Here is a 27,978-nt window from a genome sequence, read left to right as displayed (position 1 = left end):
GACAGGCTCGAGAAATTTGTCTTTCCTTTACACGGTGGAATCTCCATTCAGGTCGGCGCCATGTTGGTTTGCCATCCGTGTATCACTGGCCCTTGCTTGTACCAGACGACACAGTGCCATCTAGAGGTCAAATATTACACACCGCGGCTTTAACTTACACGTAAATGGAGACGTGGCCGCCTCATTTTTAAGCAGACTCGTTTAGGTTTTCTTCATTTAACGTGCGGTGGATCGCGTCAGACTGCTGAAAATCCTGGCAGCGATTTCAAGCATTTACAAGCACCGCAGCCGAAATGTTTTATAACCATGAAAACACGACGTGAAAATGCCAGCATTTTTAGGGAAGCCCGCGAGAGTTTGACTCACGCTCTCTTCGCAAAATCAAATCGGACGGACAAAAATAGAGAAAAGGTGACTGTTTCAAAGAGACAAAAATCCCCTTTTAAGCGGCGGGGAAATCAGGTCAGAGAGAGAGAGAGAGAACGGCAGCGAGGGAAGGGAAAAAGCCAGTGACGGAAGAGGACAGGGGATGAGACGGCCGTTTCCAAATGAGACAAAGGGAAAGGGTCGCATTCATTCCGCCGCTAATGCTAACGTATCGCCCACTCCTAACGGAGAGGATTTTTTCCGTCCCCCGGGAGATTCGAGGTTTCTCCTCGACGGCGAGACCAAACCACACAAAGGGAATGGCTCACATTCGTGACATCGCTAATGCCAACGTCCCGTTCCGAACGGAAAAGATTTGCTGCGTCCCCCGAAAGACCAGCGTTTGTCCTTAACAAAGGGAAATTGCCCACGCTCGTTACAATGCTAATGCTAACATCTTGTCCGGTCCAAACGAGGATACTTTGTGTACCGCGAGAGACGTGATGTTTGTCCTCGGCGCAAAAAAGAGACGAAAAGAAAGGCGACATTCACGACATCGCTAACATCTCGCCCGCTAAAAACGGAAACGATGTTTTGCGGCCCCCGGGAGACGCTATATGTGTCCTCAACGGCAAGACGAGACGAAACGGGACAAAAAGAAAGGGCCGCGTTCCCGACGTCTCGTCTGGGCCGAATGAAAACGTTCCGCGTCCCCAGAGAGAAGCAATGTTTGTCCCGAGCACAGAGATGAGACGAAACGAGACAAAGGAAAAAGCTTACATTTATCACAAGATCTTACTCGCGTCCCGGTCCGAACACAGAACGAGTCGCGTCCTCCCAGAGACGCAACGTTTGTCCTCGGCATCTAGACCAGACGGGCCAAAAGGAAAGGGCCGCGTTCGGGAAACGGCTAACGCTAACATCTCCAAATAAAGACGGCGTTTTGCGTCCTCCGGGAGACACATCGTTTGTCCTCACAAAACGTGGAAGACACTGTCTAATCACCATAAGCGATTTCAATATTCCTCCTTCATCTTAATCGTGACGTCCGAGTCGCGATACGTCACCTTAGGGGACGTCGTCCAAAGATGACCTTGGACGAAGTCTCGTCCTCGATACGATAGCGACACCTTGTCACCGATAGGAAAAAGGAGCGGAGCGGGCTGCTTTTGGCTTCAAACTCCCAAATCCGTCCGCACGCATACCGTATCTACACGTCATGTCAGGACACATAGATTCGATATTTATTGTCTTGTCTTGTTTGGATTTGGAATGGGTCTTCCCTGCCACGAATGGACGAGGGCCGGGCACTAAAAGGCTTCAACTTTAGTAAAATATGGTCTCATTGTGCAGCTGTTTTGTACAAATATCTTTCCTGTCGTTAAGAAGGAGACTTCATCTTGTTGCCGTCAGAGCGAGAACCAGCAGGCTCAAGGACAGCTGAAAAATCAATGCAAAACTGCTCCATTGAGAAGATGCCTAGTTTTATTGACTTTAGTATTCGTGTCTTATGCATTTTTCCCTTCTTTCTTCTTTTCTCCATAACTTTTAGTCGCATTTCTTTTTTTTTCTCCTCTTTACCCTTCTTTCTTTGACTTACCCTGCGTTGTTCTTCTTTCCTTTTTCCTTAAAACCATTTTCTTATACGGTGTCTGCAGAAGCCTCGTCGTGATTAAGGGCCAAAGACATAAACGGGACCGGACCGGACTATTGATCGCCGCGTGTCCGGCTGTTGCGTGTCGTGCTTCGATTCAAAAGGCGCAAAGGAACGGGATGGGAGTATTCGCAGGTCACCGTTTGGGAATGGGGATTTGCGCGTCAAGGGAGACTTGTTTTGCGGGGTACTCACCCCCGGTAGGGTTTTTTGCTCGTGGAGGGCGCTCTGGGCCTTCAGCGCAGACTCCCTGGCGCAATACGTCAGGAAGGCGCATCCTGGTACAGAAGGAAAAAAGCAATGAGAGGACCAGACAAAAAGCCCAAATATTCACCGTTGCCCGTGAAAGATTTTATACATTTGACTAGAAAGGATTTTGTACGATCAAATACAAATGACATTTCAATTCAAAAGATATTCACTGGCTGAGCTGCGGGGCCAGGTCAACGCAACTTCATTGAGAACGATGTTTACAGGAACAGCGGGGAACCGGGACAAAGGGCCGATAAGATCGTCGGCACTACTCGACGCAGGGGGGCCACGGTGACGTAGAAACGCTCGGGGACGTTTTGACCGTTTCGGAAATCGAGGCGAGGGCGCTTTCCCGGCACACCGGCTTGCGGAGAGACGCGGGTCGAGGAGGAAAAAAAGACAGAAGATCGAGAGAGGAGGCTCGACGGAGACTCGAGCGACACGAATTCGGCGAATTCGATGGAGTTCACTTAGTTAAATTGTTTAAGAAATGAAATCTACCCCCGTGTGAAAATTTGGGCGACTCTCGTCCATATTTTCCCATCAAGAAACGAGCGCGCATTGTTAGGTTGTGTTGGGTTAATGGAGTCAGATAACTCAAACAATTTGGTAAACGCTACATGTGAATATTGAATTCCAAAACAGCCGTCAAGGTCCGTCTTTCTGCGACAGGGGTCTCAAACGTCGTGGGCTGGAGGGCCCCCGGAGTAGAAACGGGGCCGGCTTAGCTCGTAACGCCAGATAAAAACATTTTGTTATTCTGAAAAATCACTTTTTTCGACACACGAGAAGCGCTAAAGACGCAAAGGACAAGAACTGCGTGATGGCCTGCTCACAAAAATAACTTTTTATCATATTAGGGAGCAAAAGAAAGCGGACACTGGATGGGAGTAGAAAAATCCAATGAGTTCCTCGTCTAGATGGCTCTCTCGTCCTTTCCTTCTCTCTTTGGTGCTTTTATTCTCTCACTCTATTTCCTTTTTTGTGTCTGTCACTGATTCTGTCTCTCCATTTTTCTATATCCCTCTGTCCTTTTCTCTTACTATCTGTCTCTCTTCATCTCCATTTATTTTTAGGTCTCGCAAACTTGTCCCGGTCTTTTCGGCTTTCTATCTCATTCTCCATCTTTGTCCCTCTGCTTCTCTCTATTTCACCCCATCCTATGCTTTCAATGGAAACTGGCTGACCAAAAAGACATACTTTCAAATACCGCGTTCGAACGAACGAATGAAAACTTTGATTTCGAACATTAAAATAAAAACAGGACAGAACAACAAAGTACATTTTGAGAGCGCATTGGAACGCTGGCCGCATTTGCCCATTCGGGGCCCGTTTTACCGCTAAGCACGGAGCTAGCATCCGTGGCAAAGTTGCACCCGGGTTAAACTTTCGCCTGAAGACGCTCGCCACCGTTTGATTTTGAGACCCCCGCGCTCCTACTCGGCTTTCTCGCACTGCAGGTAGAGGCGAGAAACAGCACGGTAACGCGGCAGAGAGGACACGGCACGCCACGTCACCATCCAAAGCGCCACAACCGTCGGCTCGCGTCCGCTTCGGCCCCGAAACCCCAAAAGGACTGTTTCGAATAGAGTCCAAATGCCAACCCGAACCCCCCAAAGGATGAAAAAGGAAGAGTTTTTTTGAGCGCGTACTAACAAAAGGAGCAGTAATGATGGTTTCAGCCAGAAGATGTCATCAGCTAGTAGAAAAGTTCCAGAACGAACTCCCATGTAAGGAATTGTTCTTGTAACACGACGAGCGTATACTGTAGAACGCACTATGCCTTAAATATCTCAGATCAAGACTGTCTTCGTCTGGCTCGACACATATGACAGACGGAAGATTACAGGGAAGGTAAGCACGGCTCCTATCTGATCTTCGAGCCGGATGTACTCCTAAAAAGAGCCCTATCTGGCTCACCAGCCGTACCTTGCCAACCTCTGGGTTTGGTTTTTCGTAGGCGTTTTGTGGAGCGTTATGACTTCATGTTGGAAATGAAAAAACGAGTCATGACGGTGACACACAAAAGACATCAAAAGCGGCATCTCACGGTCTTCCTTCTGCTTTGTAGCGCTCGGTTTCGGTCGCACGACGCAGCGACATCAAATAATGTCCCTTTGCGGTTCCTACTTGATGGTTTTTGCCCCCGACGGGTGCTTTTTGGAACGGAAACTCTTGCGTAAACTACTGTATGCGGGGTGTCTACACCGTTTTCATGGCCGAATTCAAGCACTTTTCAAGGACTTTCAAGGGCAATTATACATTTTTTACGGTCGTATTCAAATTCTAAATCTTGGTGTATTTTGCAAAGCCACAAATAGATCGGCCATTTTTAATCTTGCGTGTGCGTTTATCAAGACGAAAGATTTGTTTTGGCGACAAATGTCTCCCCCTAAAGGTGAGGGCTAAAACCCCAACTTCAATTTTTAGTTGCACGAAGATCTTCTTGTTCCAATTTACTACAGGGAAAGACTAACTGGCCCACCACAAAAGTCCAGAATTGATACGGAATCCTTGCAACCAATACACATTTCATAGTGCAGCGATCGCCCGTCTTCTACGGAAAGTGACGACGCTTCTTAGGAAAAAGCCCGACAAACTCATGCTAGTTGTCGTTAATCGCCGGGAAAGAAAGTGGCAGACTTGTAGAGAAACACGGCAACCGTTTTAAGCATTTTCAAAATTCAAGTACGTTGCAAAACGCACTTTTAAAACGGGAAGATTCGGAAGGATTTCGAGCACCCGTACCAACCCCGTTTGTTTTTCTAGAGAGAGAGAGGCGTTTGGTGGAGCGAGCGTCGCCACTTTATGCCCGAGCGGAAAAGGAAAAAAGGAGTCACCGTGGTGACCGGGGAGGACGGACAAAGGGACGCGGGAAGATGGGAAGATCTCATCTGACGTGACTTAAGAGGAGCTTAAGGATGGTGAAAGGGAGACGCTTCTTGCTCCGGGACGGCACGGGCTTAAAGCGCCCATTACGCTGATTGCAGAGTAGGGCTTCATCCGCACATGCTAAATACAGGGCAACCCCCCCTCCGTCCACACTCTCGTTTCCACGGCTTTACATAAGAGGGCGCGGCGGGGCGGGGGCTGACTTTTCAAACGGCGGGGGCCATATTGGCTTCCAAAATGGGGCCAAGGGGCCCATACCGGGGGTATGGGCCCCTTGGCCCCATTTTGGAAGCCCAGCCCATTTTTCCTATTTAGCAATAAATATCCATCTTAGATTTCTTTGGAATAAGAGTCGTCCCATCCGAGATAGATAATCACTTGGGTCACCGTTTCCATTTGGTTTTGTAGCACATATTATTTATTTGTGTAAAAGTATTTGGTATTAGAGTCGTATTTTTGTGACATGTGTGTACTTCTTTCTTTCGATTTGGACAATCATGGCAAAATAATAGACAAGGACCCTGTTGTCGGTGCTCCACTGGATAGATCGTATTTCTGTAGTATTTTGCAGGAGTATTTCTGGAATTGTATTTTGAATGAATGAATGAAAACTTGATTCGAACGTTAAAATTAAAAAAACAGGACAAAAACAATAACTCGACAACAAAATAATGTTGCATAATATGTTCGAAAAGGGCTAGTAAGAAGCAAATGCTTCTATTCCCTACCCCTTCATCTTCCCTGTTGAATCCACCAATAGCAATTGTAATAATGATAATGATAATGATATCAGAATAGTAACAATAACAACAAAGTTAACTATAGTTGTAAACGCAGTATTTCCAATCTCTCGTATCACTCCTACCCCATTTTCTTCATCTCTGTATTCCGCCAGGAATGTTTTTTTGTATTGAAATCTTAACAATCGTTGGACATTGTTTGATCTGGTCGTGACTCCGCACGCAGACCCACACATCCTTTTCCTGGTGGTTCTCACCTTTGGGATGATGACTTGACCACAGCCCCTCAAATGATAATTTCCCTCTTTCCGAACAAATCATTTACGGATGCGTTCCGACACTGTGTTTTTTCGTCGACCTTAAAATATTTCATATGATAGTATGACCGTGCTCATACGTTTGACGCATTTGTGTAGTACTTTCTTTTGATTTGAAGGATTACCGCAAAATAATATACGCGGTCCTTGTTTTCAGCGCCATATTTGCTTTTGCAGTATTACTGTGGCAGTATTTTCTCATATTTCCCGAGTCATATTTCTACAGTGTTTCTGTAGCAGTATTTTTGGTCCTATTTCTGTAGTCGTATGACTGTATGAGCGTCATAGTATTTTTAAGTTTGATTTTTTCAATTAAGAACGAAAGCAAAACAATACACGAGGTCCCCGTTTTAAGCACTCCATTTGATATTTAGTTTTGTGGTCATTTTGCAATATTTCTGTGATGGATTTTTTGATAGTAGACACAAAACGCTCCAACGGGGACACTTTCTTTTGGAACTGGCGCGCTCACCTTTGTGCATGCCGGTGTACTTGTCCTTGATGACGGTGAGCTCGTAGATTTTTCCGAACTGCTCGAAGATGGGCTTGAGGTCCTTCTCCTCCAGGTTTCGGGGGATCTGCCCCACGAACAGCTTGATGGCGTCCGCCTCCTTCATGGGGGCGGGGTCAAAGAGAGGGGGGCGTGTTTCCGGAGAGGGGGCGGGGTACAAGCGATCGACGGGCGGGCGTACCCCAAAAACGGAGGCGAGCCGGATCTAAAGAGAGGAAAAGGAAAAGCGTTACGAGGACGGGGGAGGACCCCGATTGGGCTCGGCCGCCTCGCCCTTTCCGAATGGACTATTTCCTCAACCTATTTGAGCACTTTTCAAGCACTTTCGAGGACAATCGTGCTTCGAACTAAGGGGATCTTTGATCGTTTTGATGAATAAAATGAATTGGCCATCTTGCTTCTAGCACATACCGGGTGCTATTTTGAGTTGTTCCTATCGATGTTTTTTTTTTGTGTCAATGGGCTGCTATAAACTGACAGGAATTCTGCCATTCTGCCACCACATTTGGCGATGTCACACTTGTTTGAAAAGACGGGAAGGACTCTAAGTGTTGGCTTAAATCAGAGTTCAATACCCTAGACAAAGAAAGATTGAAGGTACCGTATGTATAAAGAGCAGAAAATTGAGTTTAATTTGGACTCATTTGAATGATATTCCCACTCCCAGGCAAAACGTATTCAATCTATCTATCTATCGACTGCTGATCCGCCCATTTTGACTTATATTATATATTATCTGTGTCTAAATTGGTGAAAATAGATTTGTAAATAGTTCATTTTATCACTTATTTATAGCACGGAAGAATTCCTATATCGAATCGACGGGTGTTGTCGTTTGACTTGAAATCTCTTCGGAGCGTGTAAAAAGCTCAGTTGTTTTGTATTCTACATTTTGGGAAGGTCTGTGAATATTTCACGCGTTTGAATACATCACTCAGAAAATCAAAAGAGTCAGCTCTTCTGAGCGAGGCGAGCCGAAAGTGGCGCTTCTCGAAAAAGAGCCGGATTTCCAGTGACTCGTCTGATGCACTTGGCCTTTTGGATGCGACAGTAGGGGGCAGTAACGCTTTGCGCGACACCTCGATCACGAGGACCTAAACCACCATTGGTGTCATTTCTATGTCCTTTTTTTTTTTTTAATACTTGATGTCAAAGCGTTCTCTATACAGTCAGACTGCCAGGAAATGATTCAAGCGCTTCACCTGAAATTCACGTATTCCAGGGTTTCGAGCACCCGTACGAACCCTGCAGAGTAAATTCTAAGGAGAAGATTTATTGCTTGAACACAGGTATAAAAACTTTTTTGTTTTTTTACGCTGGGGAAACTCAAATAACGAGAAGGTGAACAATTATTAAAAGCACTGTGCGCATCGTTTCGCATCTCCCGGTAGACGGAACATCGTCGATTCGGTTCACTTCCTTATTTGGACTAATTTACCTTGAATGTTTTGTCGATGACGTGACGGTTGCTATGGGCCAATCCTGTTGCTGTTCTTTGATTTGCATTGCCCTTAGGGCTGATGTGCTGTTGGAATAAGATCAGGGGGCTCAGGGGAGGCCCTTTACAACGCTTTGGAAGTTCAACATGTACCTGTGTTTTCTCTCCTAACTTGGAGTGTCTACTAAACTGAAACAGTCGGGTTTTTTTTCTCCCTTTTTGGCCAATCATGATGTCATTCTTTGATTCCCACATCCTTAGGGGGGGCCCATTACAACAGTTCTTATCCCGAGAGTTCTCTTCCCTGCGCTCCTCGCGAGTTGAAAATCCACTTGTGGCTTCTCTCCTTATTTGGAGTGTCTACTAAACTCAAGACTCGGGAAGTGATACGGGGGATTTTTGGATAGGATTAACCTGCTTTTCAAATGTTACTATATTTCCAACTTTTGATGTGCAAAAAATACTGAAAGGGAAAGTGTGTATAATTGACCAAGTCCTAGAGTTTACAAAAAAACATACCGATTTGATAAATCCACAAAAATACATAGAAACAAGATTTTTTCAAATACCGATTTGTTATTGAGACTCGGGTGCCGAGGTGCTTCACTCGTTCGGGTGTTTGGGCATTTGGGGTGCAAACGGTCCAAAATATTTTGTGTGTGTTTCTTGCTCCTTTTTCCCTTTTGATTTTCTTGATTTTTGTCTTGCTGTGGGTCACCCCCTCTCGAGGGATATGACCAGGGTGTTTAAATAGATAGATGGTATGTGCCATGAGGTTTACAAGAAGCTGTCACGATTGTCAGCCATCTTGCGGCTATGGGCTAAAAAGAAATCTCTACGGTCGGCTCACTTTAAGTCTCCGTAGTTGATCATCTTCCTTGTGCTTTTAGTACTCGATTTGGGTGGCTTGACACGACGCAGCGTCCTCTAGCGGTTGAAACTTACGCACCATCCCTTTAAGAGTAGTTTTGTATTCAACAAGTGACCCCGGAGTGACTAAAACGTGTACCGGTTGACCGGATTTCCCCACGGAAAATAAGATTTCTTTTTCCCGTTTGGGAACGGGATGAAATGAGCGCACGCTTGCCGTTTCTCTGTGGAGCGCCGGTCGATTGACCCTCTCTCTCTTGCTTCGCGCTCCCAAAATGTCAACATTCAGCGCAGGAAGCAAGCAAAATGGCACTCGGAGAGGAAGCTTTATGTTTTTAGACACATCAGCCGGAGAAAAGGATCCTTTTACCTGCAGGGAGGTCAAACTCAGACGGCTGAACGCCTTTTTTCGGAGTCACTCATTGATAGGAACTTGGGTGCTTGAAGAACAATTTGCCTTATATTTTTTGCGTTTGGACGCGTTTCCTTCACTCTCTAAAACTTTCACGGTCGCGCATCGACGGCGGATCAGATAGCAAACGGCCCCGGTCCCTTTCGCTCAGCAGCGGAGGCGAGGGGAATCGAACCCGGTCATGGATGACAAGGGCGTACGGTCCTACGGCGTCATCGCCCTGTCGCCATTTAACCAGGCATGGTGGGAAAGAGTTCGGTCGGGATAACGTCGTACGACCGCGAGTCAAAATAGTGCCGCGCTCAGATAAAACCTAATGTTCTAGTGGTGGATTCCCACCAACGGTTGTTATTTATATCATTTTTTTTTGCGTGACGAATGATTTTATCCAGATGAGTTGCGAAAAGACGAGACCGTGTTCCGAGGCACAAAAAAATCTATTTCTAACAATCCAATGACGTTGTTTTTTTTTTGTTTGTTTTGGGGGGGAATGGGGGCTGTATTGTCACATTGCCGCTAATTTGGTTTTCGGGGGCAACGCTGCCCGATGACAAAGAGCATCTTGCAGATAAGAGCATTCAAAAAACGCTCCAAAGAACATGAATGGGAGGGGTTTCAAGGTGTTACCTATGGGGGGGGGGGGGGTCTCAGCAGCCAGGGGAACGCCTGAAAATGGGAAAAGGGAGAAAAAAGAAAAAAAGGAGAACATTGTAATTGCATTTGAGCAGCTTCTTTGTTTAGGCAGCTGGAGGTTACAACACGGATGTCGAGGGGGGGGGGGGGGGGGGGGGGGGGGGTTAGCGGGGGGGCTCCCTTTGTGAGGTGGGGATTCGGTGTCTTTTTAGAGAAGCGGCTCTTGTGGCTCAACTCACTCAGAAGAGCCAGCTCTTTCTGCTCACAAAGGGTTCTTCTGATTTGGGTTGTTTTCAACGAGATCTTAACATTATGCAACGAATGCTACATAGAAAGACACGAATGCTTACAATTTACGCTCAACTTTTACCCAATTTCAACTTTCAAATTGTTTGTACGCGGCAATGACGACGATCCTCCTATTGAGCGGTCGCGAGCGCCTTCGAGAGAGGGTGCTATAGAGAAGTACAGATTGAGAGAAAGAGAAAGGCAAACAGAAGGAGAGAAGTAATTATGTAAGGAAATGAGAAAAAAGGAGATCACGAGATAGAGGAGATAAATGAAGAAAGAATGAGAGAGAGAGAGAGAAAGATGCAGAGAGGAGGAAATAGAGAGAGGAAACGAAATAGAGAGGATGAGAAAAAAAGAGAACGAGAGCGCTAGAGAAAGAGCATTTGGAAGGGAGTCAGCTCCCTGATTATGTGGGGGGGGGCTCTCGTTTCGTTCGCAAACGACCCATCACTATCCCTTTGCTCTTTGTCCGACCCCCAGTTAACACGCACGCACGCACACACGCACGCACGCAGCCTCCCCCCCTCAATCCACTCGAATATCGCGCTTACCTTTGGCAGGTGACGCTTCTCTCTCGCCGACGAAAACAATCAAATCAGGTCGTCTCGCGCGAACGCTCTCGATCCGCTTTTCTTCTTTGTGTCCTCCGATACTACAAGTGGTCCTCGCCCCCCCCTCCCACAAGTACATTCATTCAATTCAATCTATAAATACATCTAGGATGAAACAACAGGGTCCAAGGCAACTTGTAGGTCCCCAAAACAGAAAGAGAGAAATGGTGAAAAAGGCTGGCTTCCTTTTTCTCTAGTGATGCCAAAGTCAATGGCGGGCGCAATTCAAAGGAGAGAAAGGCGCCCTTTTCCGGTCAAGTGAGTGGGGCGTCGAGGCTCGATTCCGGGCGCTTCTGCTTCTTGTCCTTTTTCGCCTTCTTGGAGGCTGCAAATGTTGCTGGTCTTCTTTGCTTCTTTCCTTGTTTCCCTTTCACATCATCTGCCGTGATTCCCTTTACCCCCTCCCTCCCCCCTTCGCACCCCGCCCCCTCCCCATCTGTGACGTATTTCCGGGGACCGTCGAACAAAACACGCCACCTCCAACAAAAACAATCGCTTTTATCCTCTTTCCGACGCGTTTTGGTCACACGTGTATGACTTCCATCTTGAAAACAAAACATCAAAAGCAGGACAGAATTCAAAGGGATATTTCTTTGCGGGTTTGACATGAAAGTGTGCGCGTGCGCACTGGCGGACGTTCCCTCGGGCCAGGACGCCCATTGTTCTTGGCTGGAGGACCCCTGGCCTTGGTGCTGAACTCAAATACTGTACTTGGAAGATGAGGTGTCTTTTTCGGGGAAACAAAATACTCCCTATCCTTTATACTCAACGACGCTACTGCTTCGGACCGCCAATTTGCTACCCCCGATTCAAAAAAGCGATTCAAAAAACGAGAACGAATCTTGACTCCAGAGTCCTATTTTAGTCTACAGTTGCTTTATCTGGAAGTGAGACAAAATCTTTGAGAGTGGACGGAATGCTTCAAGCATCCCATAGGATTTTTGTTGCGCTTCCGCTTTTGAACCGGGACGTTTTGAATATTCTGGAAACGGATCGCCTTTGGCCCACTTTGACCCTCGTTACTGACATCCGCGCTCAGGCTAAAATGGCGTTTTGCAATGGTTGCGTTGACACTGGCCAAGTTGCAAGCCCACCGTGAAGGAAACCTGAAGACATCTCGAGATTTGGTGCCAATAAACGGCATCGCTTTTGGACAAAAGAAGCTTGTCAAAATAGCACTAGAAGGATTGCTTGACGCGGGTGCCAAGCCTCAACAAAGGATACTCTTACCATTTTTAGGGAGTAGGGGACTTTTTGCCATACCGACCGGACTATAAGGCGCAACCTGAAAGCCCAAATTGGCCGGAAATTGAAAAGTGAGCCTCAGACAATACGGTGATGAATGATACCGCATTCGAAAAGTGTTTTGTCTTTGAAAAACATATAGAGCGCCCTCCCGTGGTTAGCATGGTAATTGTTTGCTGCTCAAATGAGTTTTAGCGGTGAAACACGATGTCATGTTCATTTACGTTCTATTAAATCCATTCTTTAACGAGGATGATTTTTTTAAATTATTTTTGCAACCCTAGCTCTTACCTCAGTTTTATTCCGTAGTACTGTCTTGTTTACGTATGAAAAATACATTATCAAAAAATGATCATTTTTGGAACAGCTTCCACGGAAATGTGAATTTGGAACAACGTTTCAGTTTTCTACTCCCGGGACCGATCTCATCCGTCTAAACTCCTTTTTGAATCCCGATTCGTGCGTGTCTTATAGGCTTGAAAATGAGCGAAACCAAAATAAACACGGTTGCGCTTTAGTTAGGTTTGTTGTCAGGGCCACCCCCCAATAAATACCAACCGAAACCATAAACATCTGCTTTGGTGGGGTCTCAAATGCCCTTTGGGTTCCAAATTGGATACCGCAGCTCCTGACCACTGATCGCACCAAGCAGCCAAATCCAATCTTCTGTCAGAATCAAATATCATGGAGTGGATTTTGTTGGGCATTTTGAAGAAGACAGTGGCAGAGGACAAGATGGAGGTAAAATACCTTCTGGGAAATGTTTGCGTGCATCAGCGGTCGCGTGCGTAATACGCCGGCGTGTCGGAAGAGGGCGGGGGCGGCTCGCCGTCAGCCGGGATTCCAGCTGCTCCCGCTCGTGACGGAAGGGAAGGGGGGAGCCGGATCATACCAGGAGTTGGCCTACTTTTCGCTCCATAGTTGCAGAGAAGGAAAGAAAGACCCTCACTAGACCAAAAAAGGCGTGAGACGGTGCCCCTTCCAGCGCCAAAATATCCATAACGACCTCTGGTCAGCGTTTGACGGCCACGCCGTGGAAACGGAGCCTTTAAAGCGCTTTCTGGCTCCAAAAAGCCCCAGAGAGAAATCCCTTCCTTCCCGATCGATTGAATTTGCTGAGCATTTTGCAAGCGTCCCCGTTTTAGCTTTAGCGGGTCGTCGAGTCTCCTGGCAGTCGGGTTAGGGTCCAAACCGACCAAAAACAATCGGGCGCTCGTCTGAAAAGTGCCGCTCGGAAAGAGTGGGACAAAACGGGAGCAAACGGGAGCAAACGGGATCGGGAGCGTCGGCGTCGGATCAAGCGCGGACGTTTGCATCGGCGGACAAGAACGCCGCTCGTCGAAAGCCGGAACAGAAATCGGGGCGAACGCGCAAAGCCCGTACGACGAGATCGATCCTTCGATTTTCATTTCTTTCCTCTTCGTTTGAGACGGATTCTGGAGTGTGAATTGAACTTGATTCGAATTCAAGCCTGATTTTGATTTGAATATCATTTCAGTTTTCATTTCGTTTTAATTGAAAGGTATTTGAGGTTTACATTTTATTGCAATTTGAATGCAAACGGATTTGAATTGAGATCGAATGCGATTTGAATTCCATTTTTAATTTTGAAGTACTTTTATTTGGATTGACTTGAAATTTTCATTCGAATATCATTTCCATTTTGGCTCCATTTAAATTGACGTTCATTTTTATTTTCACGCGATTCAATTTGATTCCGATTCGAATCGAATTGGATTTCAATTTCACGTTCAACGAGCGAGTCGAGCAAATGACGGAGAGATTTGCCCTGGTTGACTTTTGGAAAATACGCGTTGAAGAATTCCAAAACGGAGCAAAAACTACAATCTTTCAAATGCATCAGAGTTCACGATTCGACTTGAATGAGAAACAAAAGGATTGCTCCTCTCTTGTGCGCTTTGGCGCCCCTATTGGCGGTAGTGGGAATACGCTGAAACGTTTTACTGAAACTGGAAACTGCAGAAATGCTTCAAAACGACGAGTAAGGTCATACTATAACCCAAATATACTACTACAGACATTTTACAAAAACATGATTGTGGGAATACTAAAGAAATGCTATACAGTTAGCGGTACAAAAATACTACTACGGAAATATAACGAGAAAAAAACAACACTAACAAGACTACAGAAATACTACGGAAATACTCACGACTACAATAACGCCCCTAGCGGTGATAATGGGACTAGTACAAAAAAGATGGGACTTCACTCCTTGTTTGTCGAGTTTTATTGAGTTGAAAGTTTGACGTCGTCCAAAAAATAAATTAGGTGTTCTTTGATACAGATAAATTATTTTCCTTTTCCTATACACGTCACTACATGGAAATCCGTACAAGCGCGCCGCTCCGTAGCGTCGTCCTTCCGAAACGACGAGCGTCTGCTATGTTCGGAAGATCTTATGGACACCCAAAGCATTCACTATATACAAATACAAAAGCAAAAATAAATGCGGAAAATAAATAGATGGATCCGAAAACTGAAATCAAAACAAAAACCTGAACAGAAAAAGAAAATAAAAACTTGACTAAGAACTACAAAATAAGCAAAACAGGCAAAAATGTTGACGGAAACCTCGACGATCACAAAACAACGCAAAAAAAAGAGAAAAAATTCTAAATAGACAAGAAAAACAAAAACAAAAACAAAGAAAAACCTACAAAATCTAAAAACAAAAAAATAACCAAAAACCTAATCAACAGAAAAACCCTACAAGAGAAAAAAACCCCAAAATCAACAAGACAAAAACCTAAAAAAAAAACAAAAGGAGCGGTCGAGTGGGCGTGTTCTGGCCGTAAGCCCCTCCCACGCCGCTAGTGCCTCCTGGCCCTGTTGGCGGCGCTGTGGGCGCAGGAGGCACAACAGGCCGTCTTGTAGTAAGCGTAGACGCAGAGGCGGGCCTGCGCCACCGTCGCGCAATTGGACACCCGGTCCTTGCAGTTCTCGTCTGAAATCGACAGGGGGCGACACACACACAATGAGTTCGCGTTTGGCCAAAAATCCTGGGTAAAAAGGAGGAGGTTTGTGTCCCCAGGATTATGGAACGATTTCTTTGTTTATGACTGGAGAACAAACACAATTTACAGCCTTAAGAATGCGTTGAACAAATACTGAACTCGATCAATAACTCCCAAAGAATCGACTTTTGTCGACGTATGGATACAGGACCCTATCCGCTTTACGACACTCTGCCGCCACCACGTGGCCGCAATGGAACATTGCATTCGCTTCCCGGTTGTGTCCCGCACATTTAGAAAAAAGCGCCAGCCAGCCGGACATTTTCTTATTTTAGAGGAAAAAAAAAATCCTATTAGTCTAAATCATCATTTGAATTTTGATCTTCCCATTTGGAAAAAAAAAAATTAAACTTGAAATATTTGAAGCCTATTATGAATCACTTTTTTTTTTATAAATAAAATAATAACCACTTTTAAAGGGACACTGTGTCATATTTGCCCACCAGGTCTTGCTGTTTTGAGTCGTGTAACCAAAATAAGAATGAAGAAGAATGCAAACCACGATTGGCTCAGAGGGATCAAATCGAGTGATAAAAAGGCAAAAAGACAGAAAACAAGAAAGGAAAAAAGGAAAAAGAAAGAAAGTAAAAAAAAAACAATAAGGCGAAAAAAAGAAAGAAAAAAATGGGGAAAATGGAAAAGAATGAGATGATAAAAGAGGAAAATGAAAGAAGAGGAGAAAAAAGACAAAAAGAGGAAAACGAGAAAAACGAGAAAAGGGTAAAAAAAAAGGAAGAAAAAAAACCACGGAAAAATCAAAAATCTGAAAAAAAGAAAACAAATAGGAAAAGAAAAAAAAGAAACGAGTAAGAAAAATCCCAGGTGGGTAAGACGGTGATAAAACGGAACCAATGATATATCTACAGCGCCCTGCCGGCCCCTCCCAACGCCCGGCCACGTTTTATGGAACCATCGAAAAAGTTTTGTGCCCCTATAATCTCCTGGAAAGGGCTGGGAGTGGCGTACCTGTGATTTGGGGGCCGCAGGGGCCCGTGTCGCAGGTCTGTTGGCTTGGGGGTTTGCGGTCGGGGGGGCACTCCGGGCTCTGCTCCTTTTCCGCCGTCAAACATCGAACTTCGCGCATTTGGACGCCTTTGCCGCAAGATTGCGAACACTGAAAAAAAAAACAAAAAACCCAGGAGAATAAGAAGGCCGCCGCGCCGTAGCGGGAGCACGCGAGGCACGCCGGGCTTTTTTATCCGGTCCGCCGACCCAAAAAGGAAAGCCGCTACGGTACCTTGAATGAAATATGAAATAGGATCTCTCACCGCGCTCCAGCGTGCGGCGAACCATCTGGGCGGACATTCTCCGGCGCGGCACTCCTCCACCGGCGCCGGCTTGTCCAGGTGGGCGCAGCGGGCCGGCTCGACCGCCGCCGGATCCGCGTCGGAGTTCCGCACGCAGATCACCTGGCGACGTCGCGTTCCGTTACCGCACGCAACGTTACACTGACAAAAGAACGCAAGGTGAGTGACACCTACGGGTGGGGAAAAAAAACAACAACCCGGGACAAAAAAGTCAACGCGCGCCTCGTCGCCAAACGATACGCTCACGCGGAGCGGTGGAAGGACTTTCTTCAAGCTAAAAGAAGGCGCCGTACCGTATGTCCTCCCAAAAAGGAAAACCGGGATTGCCGTCCCACCCCGCCATCTACGGTCTTAAGTCTAAGCTGACCCGAACTGGATTTTGGTCACGGTTTGGCGCCCGCGGTCCCTCCCGTGACCCCGTTGTCCGCTTCCCGGTCCGGGTGCTCCCGATCGGCCCCCTGTTACCGACCGGTCTTTGAACCCTGCTCGAAATATTCCCGGGCTTTTCTTCCCGAGAGCTTCTCGGGCAGGAATTTTCTTCAAGGTACTCCCAAATTTCCTTCTCGCCACCCAGAGAACAGCTTTTCGAGTTTCCCTTCCTCGACAGTTCCGGTTCCGTCCTCCCTTCTCGTTCCCCGATTTCATTTTTTGCTACTGAAAAGACGCCCCCTCTCGGACACAGATCCTTTCCCCGATTTTCCCTCTCCTCGCGCTCCGACTTGAACCATTTAAGTCAAGCCGGGCCTAAAATGTCAATCGTGACGTTGGGGTCGGGCCGGGCTTCTCTCTCGCTGACTTAGAAAATAAAGAAATCTGGTTCACCAAAAGTACATTCAAAAGAAGAAACGATTTCAAAGAAGTCCTTCCGTCTCCGTCTATAATCCAGCCGTCATTGTGCTTCTTCGTCTTTCTCTCTTAAAGGGCCGCGCTCGATTTTGAAGGCGTCTACTGCTGCGGTTCCCGGCCTCATTTTCAAGGGACGACCTGCAAACCTTCTCATCGACTCTTTCGATAATCTGTCGAGGATGGAATGTAACGTCCGCAGACACAAAAATAAACGAGCTTACTTGGTAGTCATTCATCAGCTCTCCTCCTCCCGAATCCTCACAAATATGAAATCTGGGGTTCGCAAATCAAGTGACTTGGCCCGTGTACCCGGGTCAGTCGGACCCCATCTTACCCCTCGCCTTTTTCAAACCTGAAACCCAAACGCCGGGCGACTGACCTGCGTCCAGGGTCCGCTGAACCAGCCGTGCCGGGGCAGGCAGGGCCCCCCGTTGCAGGCTTTGAGGTCGGGGGGCTTTTCCCCCGGGCAGGCCTCGGCCCCCCGGCCGTGGCCCTCCGCCCCCCGGGCCAGGCACACCACCTCCCGCTGGAGGACGCCCGGCCCGCAGGACGCCGAGCACTAGAAGGGCGGCGCAAAGTGAGGCGGGCGGGCGCGGCGGGCCGGATCTCGAGGGCGGGACACTCACCGAGTCGGACCAATCGGACGCGTACCAGTCGGTGACGCAGGGGCCCATGTGGCAGTCCTCGCTGTTGGGGGGCCGTCCCCTGGGGCCGCATTCCGCCTCCTTGACCACGCCCCCGTCCTCCCCTACGCAGCGCACGCTTCGGCTCCGCTTGCCCACGCCGCAATCCACGGAACACTAGCCCAAACACACCTTCAGAAAACACATTCAAACCTCTTCTTTCTCTCTTTCTCCCTCTCCCGCTCTTTCTATTTCAATCTTTTTTTACTTTCTACTGTGTTTTTTTTTCATTCTCCTCTCTCTCTCTCTCTCTCTCTCTCTCTCTCTCTCTCTCTCTCTGCTCCCGCATTCTTCCTTTCTTTCTTTATACCTTTCTTTGTCCCTCTTCTTGTTTTCCTTTGTCTCGCTCTTTCTCTTTCTTTTGTTTTTTCTTTCCCTATCCTTTTCTTTCTTGAGCTTCCTCTTCTTGTTCAGTTGTTCATTCTCTCTACCTCCCTCATTTGTTCTTTTTTTATTTATTTCATCCTCTTTTTTCTCTCGCTTTTTTTCTTTGATCCGTTTTATTTTTCTTTCTTGTTCTGTTTTTATTTCTCTTTCCCTGTCATTCTTTTATAGTTCTCCCTCTTTCTCTCTTCCTCGCTTTCTTGTTCTTTCATTCTATTGCTTGTCCTTTCTCTCTTGTTCATTTTTTCTGGGTCTCTCCCGCTTCTTCTTTCATTCTTTTTGTCCTATCCTTTTCTCTCTCGTTCTTCCTCTTTTTGTTCAGTTATTCATTTTCTCTACCTCCCTCTTTTGTTCTTTTTTATTTATTTCACCCTCCTTTTTTCTCTCGTTTTTTTTCTTTTTCTTTCTTGTTCTGTTTTTTTATTTGCCTTTCCCTGTCCTTCTTTTATTGTTTCTTTCTTTTTTCATTCAAGTTTTCTCTCTTTCTATCTCCCTCACTTTCTTGTTCTTTCATTCTTTCCTTTGTCCTTTCTCTCTTGTTCATTTTTTCTGGGCCTCTCTCTCTTTTTCTTTCATTCTTTTTGTTCTCTTGAGTTCTCTCTTTTGTTCCTTCTTGTCCCCCCCCCCCCCCCCCCCCCCCTTCTTCTCTCCCTGTCGTTCTCTCCTCCTTTCTCTCTTTCGGGCGAGACGCGAGAGGAGGAAACCGAGAAAAAAAAGGCAGAGGGTCCGGGCCTAACGTACGGGGCTCCACTGCGAGGCCACCTCCCAGCGCGAGCAGAGCCTCAGCCGGCAGGTCCTGGAGGACTCGGGAGGCTCCGAGTCGGCGCATCGCTGGGGGTGCACGCTGGTGGAGCGGTTGCCGAAACTCTGACGGCAGCGGAGGTGGCGCTGTTGCGTACCCTGGCCGCAGGAGGCGCTGCATTCCGACCAATCGCTGGCTTCCCAGCTACAAGCAGACACACCAAACATTCCTCGCGTTCAGATTGACGAAAGACGGCAGCCTGTCTTTCCCGCCCGCGTCTTTCCTTCCGTGGTCCTTATTTCATGTTTGGTTCTGTTAGATCGAACGAGTGGCCCGATATATTGTCTCCCTTTCGTGTTTTAGACCAGTTAAAGTGGGTGCTTTGACTTGAAGGTTTTGTTCTGTTAGGGCTGTTTTTTTCTCTCGTCTTCCTTTCATGTTTTGTGGTTCGATGGTCCTTATTTCATGTTTGGTTCTGTTAGATCGAAGGAGTGGCCCGATATATACGGCCTCGTCTCCCTTTCGTGTCTCGGGCCAGCTAAAGTGAGTGCTTTGACTTGAAAGTTTTCTTCTGTCAGGGCTGTTTTTTTTCTCCCGTCATGTTTTGTTGAAGCCGGTTCCAGGTGTGGCCTGGGTGTCGAAAAAGAGGGGATGTTGTCTTTCTACGCTTTCAAAAACTTTTTTACGCTAAATGTTGCATACAGAACATTGCCATAAAAGTGCTTTACAAATAGATTTCGATTGATCGGGATTCAGCCGATCGCAGTTACCTTATAATTCCAAAAGGGGGCGGCAAACGATACCTTAGAAAAACGAATGTCCTTGCTTGCAATGTATCATAGGGTTTTCAGTAGACTCGTCATTGTAAAAAAAATAACAAATAAAATAAATAAATAAAGGTTTATACCTGACTAAACGAGGGATTTATCTTTGAGGGCTTTTGGACTTATCCTGACCAAGGAACGAAGAGGATCGGAAGCGCGGAGCGAGAAAGCAAAAAGAAGGACTTTTTCTGGGGCTCACAATGGCGGACAGGCCTGCGTGTTGCAGGGTTCCTCTTCCGGCCCGGGTTTGGCGGCAGAATGGCATTTCCCGTCGGGAACTTCCCGGTCGGAATGCCGATCCGTGCAAACGATGCGGCGGGATTGAAAACCTGAGACACAAAAGACGACAACCTCAAAATCTTGCTGCTACGGAGTGTAAACCCGTGAGCTAAACACGTGACGTCACATCTAATCAGGGTCTCGACATGTTTTATTGTTCATATTACGTTTAGACTTTATTTACATTTATAGTTACGAGTCTTAGATAGATAGATAGATAGATACTTTGTTCATCCCCGAAGGGAAATTCACATGGCAGAAATAACGATATAAGTGTCAACAAACAAAAACTTGTGACTGCAGAGTGTCAACAAGTTCGCTAAAACACGTGAACAGGACGTGACGTCACATCTCGTCCATCTCAATGTCCCGCCCGCTCTTGTTTTGTATAATTTGATGCTTCGTATTACGCGTAAAATATAGATTTACTGTCATAAATAATTGTCTCGTCAAAAACACAGAAAAGCTTCAGACGAGGAGTTGCGGTATCGATAAGTGGCCGCAAGAGGGAACCAAAGCAGGGAGCGAGGCTCGGTGGCTTTGCCGCTTGACACGAGGATTCATTGAATCTCAGAACACGCTCTTATCTCAAATCATTTCGCTAATGCAGGAGGACTATTTGATGGGCAGGTCTGGACACCTTTCTGTATTATTCTAACACTGTAGTAGTATTTCTACTGTATTTCTTCTATTTATACTTTTTAGAATAAGAGGAAAACAATAGATCAGGTCCCCGTTTTCAAACAAGAAATATGAAAGTTCCGTAGTATTTTTGTAGCGTTTTTGTCGTCATTCTATAGGATTTTTCTAGTATTTCTAGGGATAACTTTATGGTATTTCTGTAGTAGTATCTGTGGGTATTACTGTCGATGTATTTGGTAGTATTTCTGTAGCAGTATTTTTTGCAGTATTCCTCTGGTAGTATTTCTGTTCTATAATATCACTGTCGTAGTAGTTTATAGTACTTAATTATTTTCTTTCTTTTCAGCACTAAATTTAACGTATTTCTGCATGAGTGTTTTGTAGTCGTCTTTTGCAATCCTTTTTTTTCTTTTCAGAACAAAAGGCGAATCAAATATTGGCTCCCCCTTTTTAAATCATAGATTTTCTAGTCATTTTGTAGGATTTCTGTTTTTGGGTGTCGTAAACACACAAAAGAAGAATAGAAACGAAGCTGGCACTAAAACACTTTGTATTTGCGGTACTCCATTTACTATTATATATATTGTCAAGATTCTCCGCTCGGATTTAGAAGTCCGGCTGGCCCGCACGCGGCCCGCGGGCCGTAGTTCGCCCACCCTCGAGCTAAAACCCTCATAACGCAAGTATATCATTTTTTTCTGACCTTTTCCGCAGGAGGCGGAGCACGGTGTGAGAAGGCCCCGCCTCCAGACAAAAGGCGGCTGCGTGTCCAACGGGAGGTCGGTCCGAGGAGGGATGCGGACGTTGCGATGGGGCACCGAGGACGCCTCCGGACCGGCCCGCCGATCGGTCGGCGGGGGAGGCGGGGCCGATCGGGGGACGGAGAGCGGAGGCGGGGCCGATCGGGGGACGGACGGAGGAGGCGGGGCCTCGCGGACCGTCTCCGTGAAGGAACCTGTGGGACGGCGAGGACGGGAAGAAAAATCAAGGAGACGTCCGGATTCCGCCCCGCCCACCTTCTTGGAGGACCGGCTCGGGGTACCGTGCGAAGCGCGAAGCTCCGCCCTCCCCTGCGGCATCGGCCCGTCACTGTCCGCCTCCGCCTCCTCCTTCTCCACGGGGACGTAGAACTCGTAGTCGATGCCCGGGTTCTGCTGGTGGAAAATGATCTGACAGGAAAAAGTACATTTTCTTTTTTAAAGGGACAGCGTGTCGTATCGGACCGCTAGATGCCGCCGTATTGAGTAAGTTCGGAGACTGGAAGTGAGCAAAAATCAACGCTTTTCTTTAGCTATTTTGAGGTTTTTGGCTACCCGTAGACGCGAGATGGCCGACAATAATGTCAGCTTCTTCCTTTCATTTCTCTCTCCCTCTTTCTCCCTCCTTTAATCAAACGCTAACTTGGGGTTAGCGTGCTCTCTCTCTTTCTCCCCGAGCCCTCCGTCGGGCCCCAAAGACGTGTATTAGCGTCCCCTACTCACATAGAGGCGCAATTGGGCGGTGGTGGGCCCCGGGGCGGTGAGGGACTCGCCCGATCGGTCCTGAGCTCTCCGGTAGGTGAAGGTGGTCCCGCTTGCCCGGTATTCCCCCGGGGGGTCCACCGCCCAGCGCCCGTTTACTACCGAAGACCCGGTCACGCTCCTCATGGCTGAAATGAAAAGAAAGAAAAAGACACGCTCGTTAGCTTCGGTTAGCGTGGGTTAGTGTCGGTCAGTGCCCGTTGGCGCCCCGTTAGAGTCGGTTAGAGTCGGTTAGCATTTGTAAGCGCCTGTTAGCGCATTTCAGCATCGGTTAGCATTCGTCAGCGCCCGTTAGAGTCCGTTAGTGTCCTTCAATGGCGAGAGCTTCATCTCCAGCGACGCTGGCAAAACACAATCTCTCTCTCTCTCTCTCTCTCTCTCTCTCTCTCTCTCTCTCTCGTGCTCTTTCTCTCTCTCTCATTCTTTTGTTCTCACTTACTTTTTCTAAGTCTCTTTCTTTCTCTCTTTTTTCCTTTCTTACACTCATGTCATTCTGTCATTCTCTCTACCTCTACCTCTCTAGCTTTCTTTCTCTGTCTTTCTTTCACTAAATGTGATGATTTTTCCTTCCCTCTCATGTTTTCTGTTTCTTTCTCGCTCTTGTTTTTTCTCGCTTTCTCTGTCTCTCTTTTGTTATCTCTCTCTCCGGGCATATAGAGAGCAAGGGAAAAGATGGTAAAAATAAACAATTGAGTGTACTCCAGTGTCAAAATGGCCGCCCACGCTATCGTGCACGGACACGGCGTCCAATCGAAAGAGGACAAAATGTTTGCGGCAGCGCCAGAGGGCGCCGGCGACTCACCCAGGTAGTTGGGGCTGGCCCGCCTCTCGGTGACGTTGATGGAGCGGGCGCCGGCGGGGATGTCCAAGATCTTGTGGTAGCCTACGGGAACGCTGAGGTCCAGGAAGCTGCCCGTCACCTTGCGGCAGGCCGAGTCCCGCCCGCCGCACACGCCGCAATTGTCCGGGATCGAACCCGAACCCAGGACGCCGTCGCAGCCTTCCGTCTGAACGCCGGAGAGACAAAAAAGGGGCGGCGGTTACAAACGTGAGCGGGCGTGGCCGAGGAAACAAACGGGACGCTCGCGAATCGGGCTCAGGTTGACGTTTACGAGACGAGGAAACTCTCCATTTGTTTGGTAGCACGCAAACGCGTCTATTTTCGGAACGGTTTTCACAAAACGATCGCGGGACGATTCGTCCCAATCCTTCGGAGCGAACGGCGGTCCAGTATGTTTGTAGTATCGGTCGTTATATCATTCATATTTTCTTATACTATTGAAGTAATATTTCATAAATGACTTTGTTTTTTTTCATAAATATACGATGATTTCTTACAACCGAGGACATTTCTGACAATGTCAGGGTTCGGCACCTACAGTCCCTCCCCTTCTCCAAGAGATGGCGGCATGACCCCATCTTCCAGTCTCTCACTCTCTATACGCCAGTCCAGGTGCTCCCAATCCTCACGAGCACCCTCTGATCTAAATTCTCCAGCCTCTCACTCCATGTCGCCGTGTCGTCTAAGCACTCCGGTTAAAGTATCCCCTCGCCGAGACGACGAGCCCCTTCTTCACTGGGTACTCTCTTTTCAAGATTTTCCTCAATTTTCCTTCTCGAGACTCAAGACGATTCCCTTCCTCGCCAGTCGGGGTCCCACTCTCCCTTTTTGTATTTGTGTTTTTGTATAAACGCTCGCTGTTGGGGTTTGATCGCGTCCTTGTTAATTGACTCCTCGTGTCCCGCATTTGGGTCCGTCTGACAAAGATGAGACAACGTTTCACTTATTTTGAGCGAGTTTGCGTCTCGGCGATATCTTCCGAGCGCCTCGTCGTCCGCTGCGAGTGCGCCGGCTTGATTTTTCAGCAATTAAAGGTTCGATTCGTATCGAACCGTTAAAGCGGGGGTCTCAAAGGCAATTGAGTTGGGGGGCCTCGGAAGCGAGGGTCCGGGTGAGCTTGGGGCCAATAAAACAGCGCTTATGATCACATTATGTTGTTCTTAAAGGGCCAGTGTTTTAGAATTTTCTACTAGATGTCGTTGCTCTCAAAAATGAAAAAAAAACCCAGAAAAAAATGGCTCTTTTCGGGGTCCCTTTCTTTTTTCGTCTTTCTCTCCTTTTCAAAAGTAAGGAAGCGCGTCTCGGCAGGCGGCGCGGACGCCTCACCAGGCATCGTCCTCCCACGCAAAGGTCCCGGGCGCTCAGACGGAAGCAGGGCGTCCCGTCTCGGACGCGTTCCGACTGTCGGACGTAGAAACGGAAACCCGCCGGGCGGCACGTCAGCTCGCACTGCTTGTCCGGACCGCCTGCCGCACAAAAATACAAGACAAATACATTTCACACACTTTTCTCTCGCAATGTTTATATTCCTGGAGAATGATATACAGTGATCCGTTTATTTTTTAATTTTTATTATTATTATTTTTTAAACCTGCGAAGCTCTGAACCCGCGAACATGGAACCACGAAGTAGCGACGCCCCTTCAAAAATGCTTAAAAAAAAAATGAAGCATTTTTGAAGGGGCGTCGCTACTTGGCGGATTTTCACTTTCGGCGGGTGGTTTTGTTCCCCATTAACCGCCATAACCGTTTTTTTTCTCCATTATTATTTTATTTTATTAGTATTATTTTTTAGACCTGCGAAGCTCTGAACCCGCAAACGTGGAACCACAAAGTAGCGACACCCCTTCACAAATGTTTAAAAAAAAAAAAAAAATTCCTTTTTTTTTTTAAAAATTATTCTATTTTACTATTAATTTTTTGGTTTTGCTTTAATTATTTTATTATTATGATTTAGACCCGCAAAGGTCTGAACCCGCGAACGTTGAACCGCGAAGGAGCGAGGTCCCACTGTATATATATTTTTGAAATTGCTGCTCTTGACCCTAATTGCATTCTTATTATTATAACAGGCCAGTATATTCTTTTTTTTTTTCCCCTTCATCTTTTTTCCTTATTCTTTGGATAGGACTAATCTCCTCGCATACAATGTTTCACAAGGCGGATATCGACGGCGATCGAGACAATGCCGAACGTAATCGTCAACGAAATCTAAAGCGCCAGGCCAGAATGAATCTTTTCCCACGTCAATCTCCCTGGTGGCCTGACTCGAAGGCGCATGCAATTAGAACTGGTCGCATAAAAAGAAATGCGGGTACATTTTAAAAGAGTTGTTCATGTCCAGAAGTCATTCCATGATTGTTGACGCCTGACTTGCACGTGATTCTCACGTGCAAAAACGGGTCCCGGCTCGCATCCTTGCACGTTTAAAATAACGTTGGGAAGTTTTTTTAAATGTGTCAATCGGCTTTTGCTTAAGATTTTTGAAACCAAAGTCAGGTTGTCGTTTTTTTGTAGGCCCTCCTAGGTTGTCGCGGGCTAAGGACCGTGAAGGAAAGCCCGCAATTGGCCGAGAGCTGCGTCACTCGAAAGGTCAGATGCTAACGACCGTATTGGAAATCCTCTGACGGGTCTGTTTATTTTTAAAAGGGAATTACGGAGAAAAACAAACCGATCCTGATAGGGATCGTCCGATAATGCAGGAATGCTTTTAGGTGTACTTTTTTGAGGGTGTGTCTTGCTATTTCAGAAATGGATATTCAAGTGGGTGCCCTTTTCTCAAATTGGGAACAAAAAGTAGCACTTCTTCCCTATTTTTTCTTCCATTTTTGAGAGAGGCTGGGTGAAAATGGAAAGAAAAGGGATGATTTTTGCCCACTTTAGTCGTAGTTTGTGGTCTTCATTTTTGGTTGTTCTACACACGAGAGTGACCTTTCGCCGACAACTACAAAAGACTGTCCCTTTAAGAAAAGCGGAATACATTGGTGGGATAGCCCATTCGGCTCAACCTCACTCGGACCCTAGCGACAGCGGCCCCCGACTCCAATGAGTCGGAGACCCAGCTTTAAAAGGACATTTTGAAGATGAGTTGTGGTCGGGTCATTATCGTTTCCAGCAGCAGGTTACTTTTGTGTTTGGTTTTGCTTTCCTGTCACTTTTCAACTTGCCTTTCCGTTCCTCGTTTTGGTCTTTGTTCCCGATTTAGACTTTGTCAAATTTTGTTTTGTTTGGGCACCGCCACACGGGCCATAAATTGAAATCTTGACATTTTGTCAGGTGGTAGAAAATCAGCAAAAGCAAATAAAAACATCATTTTGATCCAAAACGGCTTTTTTTTCTTTCCAGGTCAACTTTTGGAATTTTACGGCAGAAAATCCTCAATTATCCGTCCGTCTAAACAAACAGGAGGCAGGAAGTGAGGGAAGGGGCCACCGGGAGGCCACCACTCTTATGTAAACCATCCAAATATTTATCATTTGGAAAGTAGGATTTCTAGTTAGCACGCTAACTCTTGTAAAGTGTTTGGAGAGCCTCCGGATGACTTTCTGTTTACAAACTAAAGTCAAAGCCAAACAGTGGCCTGCAGAGGAGATTCAAGTCTCAGCAATTGACTTCAATCAAGAGCAAAAATACATCCACACTCACGAGAGGTTTTACATCTTACCTATGTTTTTCCTATTGATGTTGACTCGGTTTTGTGGACCGTTCCCCAACGCTAAATCTATTGCACCCCGGTCATCCGGGAAGAAGGATGACCCCTTGCGAGGCCCCTTCTCAAGGTTTCTTATTTTCCTCGCGCTGAGGTTTTGAGTTTTTCCTTGCCCGCGTGTCGGTTTCAGATCAGGGGAGTTTGAGAAATTGGAATCGTTTGACAAAACGTGAGGTTCTCACCCCTAAAACGCTTACAGGAATATGCAAATATAAGCATGCTAAATTTCTATCGAAGGAGAACGTCTGAAAAGGGGGGAAGATTAAAAAATCCGTGAGAAATATTTGCGGGCGTGACCCCGAACCTGACACGCCTCCGACCGACTTCACGCGCAAAGAATTGCGCCGGGAAAAAAAGGAAAGATAATAGTGCCGAGGATTGGCCGAGACCAGGGCGGCTCTCGAGTTAAGCCCCCTTGACTTGTCTAGCCCGGGGCTGTCAAAATCATCTGAGCTCAGGCGGGGGCCACGTGAGAGTCCATTCGAGAGAAAGAAGGAGAGTGAGAAAAAATAGAGAAGAAAAGAAGAAAAAGAGATACTACTTCTAGAGGCGGTCGCGTCGACCGGAGAAGAGGCGAGTGCCTCGTGGTTTGCCCCGAGTACGCCCGCATCGAAACAATGTGAGGAAATGAAGGCGTTGGAACGGAGCCGCCGCATCCCAAAAAAGAAAAGGAATGTTTGCAAATCATCTTTCACGTGGAAGTCGTTTCAAAAATGGAAAAGCATCTTGGAATTGACTTCGGCGCTTCTTCATTCAAGAATCAATGGCCGCCGCTCCAAATGTTGTGCACCCTCATGAGAAACTCTTCACTGCCCCCTACGGCAGAGGCTAAGCAATGACCACAACCAGAAAACCACATTGTTGAATCCTTCCTTCTATCTATCTTCCTTCCTTCTTTCCCTTATTCACCTCTTACCCTTTTTGCTTCATTA

General features: G+C 46.8%; 2 protein-coding genes across 3 annotated transcripts in view; both read right to left on the bottom strand.

Annotated features, from left to right (window-relative positions):
* The window catches only part of LOC148373103 (CUGBP Elav-like family member 3), a 35,118-nt gene extending 23,750 nt beyond the window's left edge, over positions 1 to 11,368 (bottom strand). Inside the window, exons 1-3 of the mRNA XM_088327601.1 lie at positions 10,928 to 11,368; positions 6,694 to 6,937; positions 2,216 to 2,298 (exon numbers count right to left, since the gene is read on the bottom strand). Of these exons, the coding sequence (XP_088183727.1) occupies positions 2,216 to 2,298; positions 6,694 to 6,838 (228 nt within the window). The 5' untranslated portion in view covers positions 6,839 to 6,937; positions 10,928 to 11,368. The remainder of the gene's footprint in view (positions 1 to 2,215; positions 2,299 to 6,693; positions 6,938 to 10,927) is intronic.
* Positions 11,369 to 14,465: 3,097 nt separating this feature from the next.
* adamtsl4 (ADAMTS like 4) overlaps positions 14,466 to 27,978 on the bottom strand; it is a 28,300-nt gene continuing 14,787 nt past the window's right edge. Inside the window, exons 6-17 of one of the 2 annotated variants that reach the window (XM_088327600.1) lie at positions 24,665 to 24,804; positions 23,300 to 23,504; positions 22,459 to 22,625; positions 22,020 to 22,146; positions 21,681 to 21,932; positions 20,256 to 20,385; positions 19,232 to 19,436; positions 18,050 to 18,223; positions 17,803 to 17,982; positions 16,539 to 16,718; positions 16,237 to 16,384; positions 14,466 to 15,200 (exon numbers count right to left, since the gene is read on the bottom strand). In XM_088327600.1, coding sequence (XP_088183726.1) covers positions 15,067 to 15,200; positions 16,237 to 16,384; positions 16,539 to 16,718; positions 17,803 to 17,982; positions 18,050 to 18,223; positions 19,232 to 19,436; positions 20,256 to 20,385; positions 21,681 to 21,932; positions 22,020 to 22,146; positions 22,459 to 22,625; positions 23,300 to 23,504; positions 24,665 to 24,804 — 2,042 coding nt within the window. In that variant the 3' untranslated portion in view covers positions 14,466 to 15,066. Of the gene's footprint in view, positions 15,201 to 16,236; positions 16,385 to 16,538; positions 16,719 to 17,802; positions 17,983 to 18,049; positions 18,224 to 19,231; positions 19,437 to 20,255; positions 20,386 to 21,680; positions 21,933 to 22,019; positions 22,147 to 22,458; positions 22,626 to 23,299; positions 23,505 to 24,664; positions 24,809 to 27,978 lie in introns of both variants that reach the window. The other variant, XM_088327599.1, reaches the window with a different exon arrangement.

This window comes from Urocampus carinirostris, chromosome 2, assembly GCF_059441175.1.
Source record: "Urocampus carinirostris isolate Australia breed hairy pipefish chromosome 2, RoL_Ucar_1.0, whole genome shotgun sequence".
NCBI lineage: Eukaryota > Metazoa > Chordata > Actinopteri > Syngnathiformes > Syngnathidae > Urocampus > Urocampus carinirostris.
Note: the sequence above shows the minus strand (reverse complement) of the source record. Positions and strands in the feature narration are given on the sequence as shown.